The sequence below is a fragment of the Onychomys torridus genome, chromosome 16 (assembly GCF_903995425.1).
Source record: "Onychomys torridus chromosome 16, mOncTor1.1, whole genome shotgun sequence".
In the NCBI taxonomy this organism is placed as follows: domain Eukaryota; kingdom Metazoa; phylum Chordata; class Mammalia; order Rodentia; family Cricetidae; genus Onychomys; species Onychomys torridus.
The window spans coordinates 708,374-723,553 of record NC_050458.1 but is presented as its reverse complement, the minus strand read 5'-3'; the positions used below and the strand labels follow the sequence as shown (position 1 = coordinate 723,553).

Sequence of the window (15,180 nt, the reverse complement as noted above, 5' to 3'; positions counted from 1 at the left end):
TGCAACCTATCCCTTCATTTGTAAGTTACCCCACAAAATAAACCTCCCTTTTAACTATGTGGAGTGGCCTTAATAATTTCACCAATAGATGCTCAATATCACTTACCATTAATAAAATATGAAGCAAGACCACAGTGAGATACTGTTAGGTATCTACAGTCAAAAATACAGATAAATGCAAGTGTTTGCAAGTATATGGGGAAATTGGACATTATTAATGAGAACATAGAAGGATACAAATTTCAGAGAACAATTTGGCAATACCTAAAGAAATTAAATCTAGAGTTACCAAATGGCTCAGAAATTCCTTTCCTTGGTATATAAGCAAGATTAATAAGATGTATCCACACAAATTTGTGCATAAATGTACATAATGGCATTATTCATGATTGGGAAAAGTGGAAACAGCCTAAAGAGTCACTGACTGATAAAGATAACAAAAATAAAGTGCCTTTCACCAACAAAATGAAGCATTTAAATGTGTCACAACATAGATGACCTGGAAAACATAGTGTTGAATGAAAGATATCAATTACAAAGACCATAGAGTGCATTAGTCCATACATGTGAGGTGTTCAGAATGAGAAAATTCACAAGTACAGAAAGCAGATTAGTGGCTTCCTGGGTCTCGGTGAGTGGGACTAGAAGGATAAATGCAGCTGCTCTAGTTACGAGGTCTAGGGGAGGGAGGGATTACATGTTCAAAACTCAGATTGTGTTCTACAGTCCAAATGTTCTTGAATTAAACAAGTCTGTGAATATACTAAAAATCATTACACTATGTTTCTAATGGATAAATACTATAGTATATGAATCTTTTTCAAATAAACTATGTTTCTGCTTGGTCTTGGCATAAGAGAAACTCAAAAGAATACAAAATACTTTCTCTGCCACAGGAAATTAATCCATAAATAGATTCAAGTTTTACTGGTAGGTGACTGCTAACTGGATATATATTCCATATCCAGGCATTATAAGGGCTGGGTAAAGCTGAAGTCAGGGAGTTGATAATACCTTATTTAAAAAGTCACTCATCATAGTTTCTTTCTGAAGAGAATGGAAGAAATAGGGGGAAAAAAAGGAAGAAGGAAGAAGTAAAACAATATGAGTTGAGAACTCACTAAGAAAATCAAATGGAAAATGGTTACATTTTCTCACAGTAGAAATCATGCATATTATAATCAGTCATGCCAGTGGATGCCAGTTGTTTAAAATTATAGGAGAGTGGAACTACAGGTGTAGCACAGTTAGAAGAGAGCTTGCTCAGCAAGCATGAAGCCTTAGCATCACAGAAAGCAGGTGTGGGGACATACCTGTAACCCCAGTACTCAGGAGGTGGAAAAAGGAGATCACAAGTTCAGTCACCCTTGGATACATAGTGAATTCAATACTAGCCTAGCTTTCATGAAATCTATGTGTCAAAACAAGGTAAAGGGGGGGGGGGAGAACAGAAGGGAGAATTAGATTAAAAAGGATAGCCAACTGAAAAAACAAAGAGTACCTCCTGGGGGAGTCCCAGTGCTGCTGCCAAGACCCAAAATAGACATCTTGTGAATTCTAGGCAACAGCATCACGGCAGATTCTTCTCCCCTCTCCCAGTGGGGTACTTTGACTGGCTCCAGGTGGACATTCTCCAGACCATCTTGCTGTAGGTTTTGGTACATGATTTGGATGGCTTTCTCTAGGTTCTTAGAGCCACTCAGTCTGGGCCCAACAGTATCAACTAGAAGTCCCAAACGCTCGTAGGACCGGTTCTGGTATTTACCGTAAACAGCAAGGTTGATAATTGCTTTAGCAACATCTTCATAGCTGCCTATTTCATTTTTTATTTCTTGAAATGTTCTCTGAGAAATGTCATTCTTGTATATAGCTTTTCCAGAGTTCAGGGATAAAAGGTAAGTGACACCAACAAACGTGAAGAAAAGAAACTTCATTGTTTCTGGTTGTTTTTCTTCCTGAGAGAAATAAATAAGAAACATGTTTTAGGAAAAAAGAACCTCACAGGCATCTGCCCATAATCCATGGCCCACTTTTCAAGCAGCATTCCTCTGCCTTTTCCAACCATCATCCAACGTTCTCCATCAAATTCAAGCAATATAGTTCCTAGGAATAGACAAGTCGAAGAACAATTGGCCTTATTAACAGGACGGTGTGTATCAAACCTATAGAATCACTCATTAACAAAGGATAGACAGACAGACAGATAGACAGACAGACAGAGACAGAGAGAGGGAGGGAGAAGGAGGAAGGGAAGAAGCATGGTGAAAGTGATGCTGGCTGCCCCTCCCTCTTAATGGAGCTCTACTCAACTTGAGGTCCATGTTCCCTCCTAATGGAGCTCTACTCAACTGGAGGTCCATCTTCCCTCTTAATGGAACACTGTGCAGCTTGGGGTGCATCTTCCCTTTGCCCAAATGAGCTCTTTCTTCTTTACCTGAACAACTTGACCTTTGAGGTCATCTCAGATGTTATTTTTTTCTCAGTACATTTCCTAATTCCATTTCCACTAAAAATACCTGATTCTTTTCAACAATATTTATTCAGCTATATTCCAGGAACTGTGATATGCTTTTAGAAGCAGAGAACTAAAACAAATGCAGAAACAAAGAGTGAGATTTATTAGTCTTTAGCTCTGTGATACCCATCATTGACATGATAGTAATAAAAACAACATAACACATTTTTGTAATAAATTGCTATGTATCAGGCACTGTCCTAAGTATATTGCTCTTGTTATTACATTTAATTTTCCTAGTGGCCTCACTTCTGGAGGGACACTCTCATGCCCTTTATTTTTACAAATAAAGTACATTAGCATAGACAGATTAAGAAGCTGGGAATACATAAAGTTTTTCCCGTTCTAAGTGCTATGCTAAATGGTGCTGCTCACTTAGCACTGCAGAGAGTTCAGGTCCATAGAGTAACATGGAGACTGAGAAAAGTGTATCTAGTGCAGCTCAGTTTAGGAGCCAATAGTCCTATGGGCTCATTTTAACATAATTAACATTAAATACAATTTAAAATTTAGTTCAAAGTCATTCCAGGCATTTTTCAAGTACTTAGTAGGCTTCCACACCACACAGCTCAAACAGAATTACTATCATGGTGGAAAGTGTGGATAACATCGAGTCGACACCTTTTAAATTGTGCATATCTTGTGGCTTGACTGGCCCGTCCAAAAGACACATCAGCGTTTAATTGGCATCAGTAGAGGTACTGGGTATCGAGACCTTTAAGTTTAGGTCTTGAAGTCCTCCTGAATGAACTGATGTTGTCACAGGAGTAAACTCTTTATAGCCTTCTCTTTCACAGCCTCTCCTGTCCATCTGCCGTGTAACCTTGGAATATGTTTGTAATAACCTTGTAATAAGGAAACCCTTCATCAGATTTTCCAGCCTCCAAATCAGTGAGCCTATAAGTTTCTGTTTATTACTAATTACATAGTCTGTGGTATTGTATTACAAAGCACAGAATAGACAAAGACAAGATTTTTCAAATCTAACAAAAAAGTGTTTATTATTTCCTTACCTTTATCTAATTCGTTGTTACCTCATTTTACAAAGATATTGGTCTGCAAAGCATTCCAAACCTGAAAGTTGTTCCTATACCACAGATCTTGGAAACATAAAGTGATATACAGATGCATTTCAAATTCAACTGACAAACAATAACTTTTAAAAACGGCACCAACAATCTCTCTTAAATTGCCTTTCTTCATCCTGTCCTCTCTCTCCTTGTCTTACTCTCCTTCCCTCCTTCATTCCTTCTACCTCTTCTTGTCCCATATACATATGTTTCTAATCTTGCAGGCATGTAGTATTTGAAATGTAGCTAGTCCAAGCTGAAACAGTTTTATTTTGCAAGTGTAAAGTATACAACTACTTTGATTTTAAAGATGTAAATGTGAGAACAAAAGTATTCCAGATATACTGGATTACTTAAATACATGATTAACTTCATTTATTTGTCATTAATAGTTAATTTAGTATTTAGGTCAACAATGTTATAGCTCCATTCAGTTTTAGACTATTCTTCAAATTCCCAATGTTTCAGGACTTAGGGTCAATACTTAAATTCATTCTCTTATATTGCAACTCTCTTCTCCTCACCTTATTTCCATTCTCCTGCAAAATACCTTCAGTGAGAATGTTTTAAAAATAACCTCCCATGGAGCCCTATCCAACCAAACCTCCAAGCTGTTTACATCATCTGTGCTTCTATCATAACGGATGTTAGCATCTATATTTGTGTATAAATTTGTCTCTCCACCCTCAAAATAAAGTAGGATAATTGCTAGATCCTATGTAGTCACTACGTACCTTTTCGTATCTCTCTAGGTATTAGCTTCCTTAGGGTATGAAAGTGGCCTTCCCTCCTTCACAAACAAGCTTCAGAAATAAAAACTTGCTATAATAATTAAGAATTGTGAAAAGTATGGCAACTCTGCATTGTGGCTGCTTTTCTTTCCTATAATTGTTTATATACATGTTTTTTTGTTTATTTCCATAATTACAATACCTATGCACGCCTTTAAAGGTTAAATTTTGTTAAACAATCAAAATAATGAAAATATTTCACCAGATTATATTTTTCAGATAGGGTTCACTATTCTCTGGCTACAGTCCTGGACTATAATGGAGAAGGAGATTTAGCAGCAGCAGCATGCCTCACTCTGTGTTTCTGATTGTGACTGTGGCATAGCCAGCAGCTACAGTCCTGGACTATAATGGAGAAGGAGGTTGAGAAGCAGCAGCATGCCCACTCTGTGTGTCTGATTGTGATTGTGGCATAGCCAGCAGCTACAGTCCTGGACTATAATGCAGAAGGAGGTTGAGAAGCAGCAGCACGCCTCACTCTGTGTGTCTGATTGTGACTGTGGCATGACCAGATACTTCAAACTCCTGAGACTTTGGCTTTTCTGCCATAATAGATTTAACCTCAAACAATCAAAAAAAATCCTTTTTCTTAAGCTTCTTTGCCAGAGTTTTCACATGGCAATAGAGAAGAAAATAATATGCTTATCAACTCTTTTTGTTGCTGTTGTTAGGGTCTCATTTGGCCCCTCACCAAATCTTACTATTAGCACTGTACCACAGAACAACTCTAAAAGATAAGGGCTAATCTTAGAAAAATCAAAATGCACAACTTTATCCTATGAATGGTAAACATATGTCATTTGGGTGCCAAGAAAAGAGAGACTTAGATAAAGACATGAGGGACACAACATTGAAGCGGGCTCTTTTAATGACCTACAGAGCATGGGTACTCAAGTTGCAAAGGCTTACAATAGGCTCTGCAGACAATGCCCCTGGGCAGGGGCAGAAGGATTGGTGAAATCAAGTGAGCTGCAGTGGTATTTCTTTGGAATCCACAAAGGGAAAAAAAAAATTCTATGTTAAGAACAAAGTCAAATACTATTTCTTGACTGAAACATTTTATTTTCTCTTTATTCTACTGGAAATGGACTTTTCTTTCATTTTAGGTCCTAACTTTTTTTTGTCAATTCATTTGACAAAAGTTTATTGAGCCATTTTAAGCTAGAGACTAAATAAATATATGAGATAGGACCAAAGAACTGACAAGCATCAGAAGAGACAGAAAGGAAAAGCCCTGCAACTGAAGTAGTCACAAAGTCTAGGTCAAACATTGCTTAAACTGGAATATAAGGGAAGCCAGAGCTTCTTGACAGGCACTTGGAGAAGGTGGAACTGATATTCAATAGGAAACAAACATGCAAAGGGAGGGAAGCTTAATAAAATGTATCCTGGATACAACAAAGGAAGTGATAAGTAGGTGGGTAAGTGGGAAAAAACACAGATGACACAGCAGCAACAGGAAGAAGTATTCCCTAGGAAAACATGGAAGACACAGCAGAAGCAGGATGGAAGTATCCCCAGGAAAACATGGATGATACAGCAGCAACAGGAAGGAAGTATCCCCAGGAAAACATGGATGATACAGCAGCAACAAGGCAAAAGTATACCCCAAGGAAACATCCACTGTGTGAAGCTACAAACAGATGTAGCCAAGTATCTTGGAGGGCTGTGACAGTGTGGGCAATGAATGCTGACTCTTCATCCACCACCATGAAGCCAGGAAAAGATCTCCAGTACACCTGTCCTGAGTACAGAGAATCCACACAGAACCATATCAGGACATGGGCAATATGTAAAATATCTCAAAGTATCAAAAGAGACTTACTTATTACCTATTGGTTATTCTGTAAATTTCTCAGAGAGATGGAAAAAATGTTGTACAAGTAGACAATGCATTAGTCAGGAATTCATTTTCAAAGATTTTCTTCCATTTAAAATCCCCCAAATACTAATAACCTAATTGAGAAAAAAAAAATGACCCAGCATTCTTTCATGCAATTATAGAGCTACTTAAGATGCCTAAACTAAAGCTGCACATTTTAAATGTTCTTTATTCTTACACAAAGAGGGTTGAAATAATGTTCCTTTTCTTGAATTCAAACTATAGAAATAGTAAATGGAATATCCTTCAAAATGTTAAACAACTATTTTTATAACTCATGCTGTATCATGTCTTTAAATTCAGAAAGTTTAAACATGCACACACATATACATATACACACATATAGTAACAGGTAAATTTGGAGCACTACTTTAGAAAAATTTGTTTTGCATTTTGCATATATTGCCTTCATAATCTGTAGTTACAGTATCTTTCACACAAAAAAAGAACTTTATGATGTCATTTTCTTTTTTTTAAGATTTATTTATTTATTATGTATATAGCATGTATGACTGCAGGCCAAAAGAGGGCACCAGCTTTCATAACAGGTGAATGTGAGCCACCATGTGGTTGCTGGGAATTGAACTCAGGACCTCTGGAAGAGCAGCCAATACTCTTAACCTCTGAGCCATCTCTCCAGCCCCTAGGATGTCATTTTCTTTCTTTTCTACTTAAACCTGAAACCCAAAGCAACATTTCTCATACTCTGAATTATATCCTAATAATAGACATATATTTTGAGGAAAGAAATCATAAACCTTTACTTCCATTTCTAAACATTATTCCTGAAAATTCATTGTTTGAAAATGTCTCCAGCTCTGATAAAAATTCCAGAATGAACAGACCAATAAAATGGAGAAAAACACAGAGGCAATGGGGTGTGCTGAAAGATGGGAGTGAGATTTAGAGTCTGCTGGGTTTTATTCATCTTTATTGTATTAGTTACTTTGTCTTCTAAAACCTGAAGGTAGTAGTTATATAGAAATGTAAACATTTCCCCTAAATCTTTTATTGGTGAGCAGGATTCACTGATATAAATACAACTCTAAGTCTTTAATCAAGAGCAGGGGGCAGATTTTTTAAAAAAGGACCAGAAATGCTAAATCCTCACACAGATGCTGGCCCACGAAGATTCACTTCACAATTCCTGGGAACACCCTGGATTTAGGGTGATTATCTTCAGCCATCTTAAGGAAGAAATATGTCTGTATTAAACTCAAGCTTAATTAATATTGACCTTTCCTCTTTAGTTACTTATTTAATCAACAAGATGCCATAACATTGCACCACAATTTGGAAAAGGATCAAAAAACAAGAATGATTCAAGTTCCCACTACTAACAGTGAACACTGAATTACATATTCTTGCATTTAGTATGTTTTCCAGCTGGACTGCTGTTTTGCTGCAAGATTTACATTAAATACAATTTAAATCACCTTTGGGTTTAAAACACAATTCCCCCTAAGCTAGCAAGATTCACATTAAATACAATTCAAATCACTCAGGTTTAAAACACATTTCCCCCTAAGCTGGGCAGTGGTGGTGCATGCCTTTAATCCCAGCACTGCGGAGGCAGAGCCAGGTGGATCTCTGTGAGTTCCAGGCCAGCCTGGTCTACAGAGAGAGATCTAGTACAGGCACTGAAACTACACAGAGGAAACCCTGTCTTGAAAAACAAAAACAAAAAAACACATTTCCCACTATTTGCTACTCAATGTCACAGTTATATTTTCTGTTATTATTTGAATAGTGGTGCCCTCTCCAAAATTCATGTTGAAATGCCATCCTCAATGCAACAGTATTAAGAAATGTTGCTTTGGGAAAATGATGAAGACACAAGGGCTCTGATATCATCAAATGATATTTAGAACCCCTACTAAATGGCTCAAAGGTGAAAGCAGTGATATCTTGTTCTTCTGTGTATTCCACCATGTGAGGACACCATACTGATCCACTCTGGAAGATACAATTAAATCCATTCTTGAAAGCAGATGCCCTCACCAGATACTATGTGTCAGTATCCAGATCTTAGACTTCTGGCCTCTAGAACTATGAAAACAATACTCTTCTTCAAAAGTAACCTAGGTGGAAGTATTTTGCTTAAGCAACACCCATCTGTGAATACAACCTGCTGTCTTCATAAGTCCCTATGCAGCAGACCCAGCAGGCTGTTTGCCATGGCTTGCATCTTTATGCATCTCTGATTTTGCTTATGTTGTTCCCTCTCCCCAAAGTGACATTGCATCAATTCTGGCTGGAAGAAGTTGGTGCAGCTTACCAGTCTCTAACTCTTAGGTATAGCTGGTTGCTCAACACCCCATGCTACTGTTCCATGTTTCATGTCTGTCACCATGCTAGACAATAAAATACTTAGTAATAGTATTTCACTTTTATAAAAATTAATTTAAAAAAAAAATGCCAGGCAGTGGTGGCAAACACCTTTAATCCCAGCACTTGGGAGGCAAAGATAGGCAGATCTCTGTGAGTTCAAGGCTAGCCTAGTCTATAGAGCGAGTTCCAGGACAGCCAGAGCAGTTACACAGAAAAACCCTGTCCTTAAAAACAAACAAAAATTCATTCAACATGTTCCCCTAAAGGAATGTGTTTTGTTTTTACACACAACCAAAAACACAATATCTGTCAGTAAACATTTACAGAATCACCTAACATACTCATCAAGCAAGTTGTCTTACTTCTATACATGGCTCTGATTCATCACTCTAACAATTACTTTTCTCAGACCAATATGTGTTTGCTCCTGCTTGAGTATAGTCAGAAGTTTCTTCTACAAAGGAAGTTGGAAGACCTGAGATTTGGTCTGGCTATCTCTCTCTACACCCATGAGCTTTAACAATTCATCTGAAGCTTTTCTTTTTATGTCACATATAAAATAAGAGTTACCTTTCTGCTCTAATAATTTATTATGGATTTCCTTAAATATTTAACACCAATCAAACTTCTCTTAACACTCTTTGCTACCAGCTAAGTCACATTAGATCACACTCTTAATGGTTCACATTTTAAGTCATCATTCAATCTACTGATTTAGTGTTTTTCTCCCCCAAGCCAATTGAAACTGAACTTACTAAGGTGATTAAGAATGTCATTGCTCCTAAATCCAATGAGCACATTTCTGCCTGTGTCATAACTGAGACCCATGTCCAAAAGGGCTGCCAGCCTCCTTCACATACTCTTCTTCCTCAGTCTCTGCTGTCTCCCCAGAGCTTTTCCCCCTAGAATTGTTTCCCTCTGTCAGTCCTTTAAATTTTACAGTGCTTGCTTCTTGGCCTCCTTACCCCACCACAGACTCCAACTGAAGATGTCTTTCCCAAGGCTTTACTTGCTATTGCTCGCTTGAGTTCACATATAGATTACGGAGTTCCTTTAGTGTGGACACCCCAGAGGCATCTCAAGCTCAACATATCCACATGCTTTTTGATAACCTTCCCTCTATAGTCTCCTCTTCTCATTGAACTCTTATTCTAGAAGTATGGTATTTCTACCATTCTAGTATGTGGGACTGTTCTAGGCCCTCTGTCTTTTCAACTCTGCAGCCAGTTAATCACTAAGCCTCATCACATTTAATTCCTAAGCAGCCTTAACACCTACCCTTCCCCTCCAGGCTCTCCTCACCACCTTAGTTTCTGGACACCTTACCTTAATCTGAACTATCACAACCATCTCCATCTTCCTTTCCTCCCATTTACTCTGTTTTCTACATCATATAATTCAATTTTCTCCCTCCTCTTCCAAATCTTTCAGAAGACCCCCTTCTGCCTTCTAGATAAAATATCCAGCCTGGCACATCAATTTCCTTTACCAGGCTCATCACTTGTCCATCTTCACCCTATGTTTTTATGAATCAGCAAAGATAACTATTCAAAGTATCTCTAAGGTGCCATTATTTCTTATGCCTCAATGCCATAACATATTCTGATCCTATGGCCTGAACACTTTTCCTTTGCTAATCATGTGTCCTAGAACTCCTATTCACCTGTTTAAACTTTCAAGACATTCACTTGAGATTTTGTCCTCCATGGGAATCTCTGCTAGACTTCTAAAATCTGAGCTAGCTATGCTTCACAAAATATGCTTCTATATGCCCTCTGCATATACCATTACTATACTTGAACAAATTTTCCTCCTTAGTTGAGTTTGTATTTCAGAAATGAAAAACCATGACCATAGCAGCTTGGGGAGGAAAGGGTTTATTAAATCAATCTGAATTTAAAATTAATGAACATACTTGTTTGATACAGGAAATCTAGAGACAGAAAAGCATTCAAGGCTACATCATGTTTACTGCTCACTGCTCACATCCAGGCCTAGAGTGTAAGAGAACAAGTGGAACAGAAAGATAGGAAAAATATGCAACTGGAGGTTGGGGACAGAAAGTTTAAAGTTGCAGACAAGCTGGGTGCTAAGAAAGCAGCTATAGTTGTTAAAGAGACTAGCACCATTGAAGTAAAACCTCTGTTCTCCACCAGGAAACAGGCAATGATGACCATTTAAGGGTAAGACTCAGCCTTTGAAGACTTCATCTTGTGAAATGCAATTTTATTGGAAAGGAAAGAACATAACCTGAGAATGCTATTGAAAGAGCTTAAGAACAACAACAATAAAAAATAAAAATAAAAATAAAAACTCTTTTTAGCACCTGCAAGTCTTCCTATCAGGAAGGAAGCAGTAGTACAGGACCAAACATAACTATGGTCTTAGGAGACTAGACTCCATCTTGAGCTTGTTAACAAAACAGCAACATCCATAGCATCTCCTTATGGAAGTGGTTTTATGGGCATCAAAGATGACAGAGTTAGGGATTCATAGCAGCTTGGACCAAGGTTCCAGAAAGTCACGCAGGCCAGGCAATGTGTGGCCCTGTTGGACCCTCCACAAGGAGGTGCTAGGGTGTTGCTGTATGCTAGGGTGTTGCTGTAATGGTTTTCAGTCTTGCTTCATTCTGATCTTTCCTTCATATGTTCCCACTTCTCATTTTTAGAAAGGGGTTTTTAACGCAGTGCCATTTTTACTTTGTTTGCTTGGGGTTTTTGATATTATGGAGGCACATAGTTGAGAGTCTCTATTAAGTTCAAAAGAGTCTGTACTTGTAAACCAGGGGACTGTTAAAGACTATCGGACTTTTAAAGTTGGAGTTTCCTTTATGAGATGCACGTAAGTCTATGGGGGCCAGGCTAGAATGTTGTGATTTGAATGTGAAATTTCCCTCTCAGTTCATGTGTGGTCACCTACTTCCCAGTTGGTGACCCTGTTTTGGAAAGTCATGTTATAGAATCTTTGAAAAGTGTAACCTTACAAGAGGAGGTAGACTGTTGTAGGTAGCCTGAGTTTTATGCTCTTGCCTCACTTCCTGTCTGTTCTCTAGTTCCTGACGATAGACACAATGTGACCAATCATCTCAAATTCCTATTACCGTGCCTTCCTTGCCATGATGGACTAACCCTTCAAACTATGAGCCCAAATGAACTCTGCCTCCCTTCACTTGATTCTGGTCAGATAGTCAGCCACCGCAATGAGAAGAGTAACTGATACACACAGTAAACATTGAAGTTGTGATAACTGAAATAACTCTGCTATTTTTCACATGAAGAGGGACAGGAGGGCAATACAGGAAGAAAATGAAAGACCCAGCATAAACATTTGTTCTCAAGTGCATTTTCAATTCTACTTAGAATTTAAAAGCAGGACGATAGATTTTATACTAAGGAAAATCCACCTCAGAACAGCTGGTAAAGCCTGAATAAAATCTACAAATGATACCAATGACAAGTTCCTGGATTTATCATTACACTGTAATCTACAGAGAGACTGAGATACTCTCCTGAGGAGGGCTGGGCCAAGGGCATAACAGAGGCTCTCTCTCTTCTGGTTTTGTAGTGTTCTATGTATTTGGTAGTTGTTCCAAAAGGAAAAAGTAAAACCTCCTTATCTGACTGACCTGTAAGAAATTTAAACAATTCTTCAAATATCACTAACACTTATTTTCACTTCTGGAAATAGCCACAAAGAAGAGAAACAAAATTCTGTCTACTTATCAGAATGAAAGAGGAAAGGACTGCTGCATGCCCAGCTCCTATTTTGGGCTAATTCACTTTATCAAACAGATATACCCTATTTTTGTTTTTGTTTGGGGGGAACAGAGTTTCTCTCTGTGTCACCCTGACTGTCCTAGAACTTATTCTGTAGGCCAGACTGGCCTCTAATTCACAGAGATCTGCCTGTCTCTGCCTCGAGAGTGCTTTGATTAAAGGCATACACCACCACCACTCAGCTATACTTTTATTTTTTATGAGCTATGATAGTGAGTCTTTCTTCAATATAGCTTAACATACTGAATAATATATGCATCTTGTAGAAACAAGGAGACTGAAGGAAGAGAGGTCAATCCTAATAGATGGACAAAGGGAGAGTGCATACCATTCATGACATCCCTCTTTTGCTTCCACAGGTCCTGAAAACTACACCAGAGGCTCGCAGGATGATGGGAGTGGAGCAATTGCTATACTGATGTCTGACCAGAAGAATCCCAGGAGTGTGGGTCTCGAAGAGTGGTGGTCTGAGAACAATCCAACAGTAGAACATTCTCTTTCCACAGGCTACAATGAATGGTTCATGACCACTCCATGCATATGCCAAACTGTCTTCATTTCCCCTTCCACCTTATCCCATCAGAATAAGCCAGAGTTGACTCTTTTTAGGAAGGACAGAGTCCTGATAGTCAATTGTTTGGTGATAAGCATTTTTACTTCTATATTAGAAAACTTATTGGGCTCATTTCCCCATTCTCTCTCTCTCTCTCTCTCTCTCTCTCTCTCTCTCTCTCTCTCTCTCTCTCTCTCTTTTTCCAACAACAGGCATACCAAACATTTCTACCTCTCACAAAGAGATATATTTGTCATTCAGATGGCTGAAGGTAACTCTCTATTGACATCAGAATGGACTGGAGCAATAAGAATAAGAAACTCCATTGCCTGCTTTTGAAGACAAGAAAAATGGATAAAATTACAATGAAATAATATCAGCTGGGAACCTTATAACAGACTTTGTATTTGGGGTTTGCAATTGGGTTTTGTTGTTGTTGTTGTTTTTGTTTTGTTTTGTTTGTTTTTTGTTTTGTTTTGTTTTGGGGGGTTTTTTTGTTTGTTTGTTTTTGTTTTTTTTTAATTTAAAGGTATAGGAGGCAATTATGGAGTACCCAGGGTCCAGAGGCTCAGTTAAGTCCGGCGTGGGATCTGAGGGGAAAAAAAAATCTACATATACTATGTTCTTATGTCTATTAACTTTATTCCACTAAGACAAAATTCTATCAGTCAGCTACAGCTCCACCAGGCATTCAAGGCAGGACACACAACTCTAGACACACCAAACTCTGTATCCATCTACTTTATTTCTCCGGGATGAAATCCTGTCTCCATAACTACAGTTCTGTCCAGTTCCCTAGCTCATAGTCCTGCTAAAGACTAAACTCCTATGCTTTCAGCCTCATCTTCGTCCTCTGTGTCTTCTATCTCCATCTTTGCTAGTCTCTATTCCTGGCACTAAGAAAACTGTACTTGAGATCTGCTTACCCTCCACAGAACCTCTGTTATCCTCTCTTCTCTCTTGCCATAATGTTCTGTCCTTGTCTACAGAAAATGCCTGCCCTTTCTTTCCCTGGTTTGTAGATCCCTGCCTCCTCAGGAATGTTGTTTTACCTCTCACTTTGATATGTAAAAATCTCTTTTGTTCCCAGTCAAAATGCTCTGGAGAATCACTAGGCCCTTGAGTCTTAGGGATGGTCTGAGCTTCATTAGCATAAGAAACAAAGCTAGGCATCTCCCACCAGTTTGTCTCCTAAACTCAGCAAGGCAGTTAGTAACTTGGTAGGTTCAGCGGGTCTGGGGAGCTGAACTGTTTGCCAATTGGTCTGGGCATGCAAGGATTTCCTAGCAGAGGAATATTAAAGGTTGGGTAACACCAAATATTCATAATAAATGGCTTTGTCTTTTGACAGACTTGGCCGGTCAAAGTTTAACATTAATACACAGCTGAATCTCTATGATATATTCTGGTGGCTTGCAAGAGGCAATCCTGGGGCCTTTGGTAGTAAAGATCCAAAGCTGACCATGAGGGTGGGTTGCCTCTGACAACAGCATTGACAATTCTGTCACATGGTCACACACCCACAACCAGGGTCCGGGCCTGAGCATAGCAACTCATCTGAAGCACAAATAAATCATAAAAAGCACTCTCCCCCCCCCCCCATGGAGGGTAAATAAGTATTTAACCCTAAGCATTAGCATTTCTGAGTTCCCACCATCTTAGAGAACAGAGACTGGAATAGGGAAATGGGATTTGTAGCTTCATAAAGTGCTGGTTTCCAAGTACTAGAACCCTCCAAATGAGGAGTAATAGGAAGTGCTTTATTTCTGCCAATAAAACTAGTGAAGCATTCATCTTCAATCTAGTTGATATATTTAAAAACTATTACAAGGTGCAGCAGCCTCTTTCAGAAGCAGAGGAAAGAGTATGGACTTCCTTGAGTCAAACAAAGTGCTTAAGTATTCCAGAGATGCAGATGCAGAACGAAGAAAGCTCTCAGAGACCTAGAGAGTTGATTACTCTCCACCAGTGCAGAGTTGCTGTAAGCTGTTGTCCTAATGGGTTTCTAGGGGTAAACAGCATGTTTGTCCAAGCTATGGCCCCCTGAACTGGCTAATAAGTTCTGAGGAACACTGGCAGAGATAGTAGTAATCTCCTCTTGAGAGTACCTTTTAGTTTCCCTTGCTTTATACAGGCCTCTTAATCCCATAAACGCAGAAGCAGAAAAGTGCTGTGGGATGTTGTTCTGTATGCTGTGAACATGTTTTGCTCTGATAGGTTGATAAATAAAATGCTGATTAGCCAGTAGCCAGGCAGGAAGTA

General features: G+C 38.7%; 1 protein-coding gene across 2 annotated transcripts in view; it reads right to left on the bottom strand.

Moving 5' to 3' along the window:
- Cpq (carboxypeptidase Q) overlaps positions 1-15,180 on the bottom strand; it is a 472,588-nt gene that overhangs the window by 382,657 nt on the left and 74,751 nt on the right. For both annotated transcript variants that reach the window (XM_036209105.1, XM_036209106.1), the window contains exon 2: positions 1,502-1,955. In XM_036209105.1, coding sequence (XP_036064998.1) covers positions 1,502-1,934 — 433 coding nt within the window. In that variant the 5' untranslated portion in view covers positions 1,935-1,955. The remainder of the gene's footprint in view (positions 1-1,501; positions 1,956-15,180) is intronic.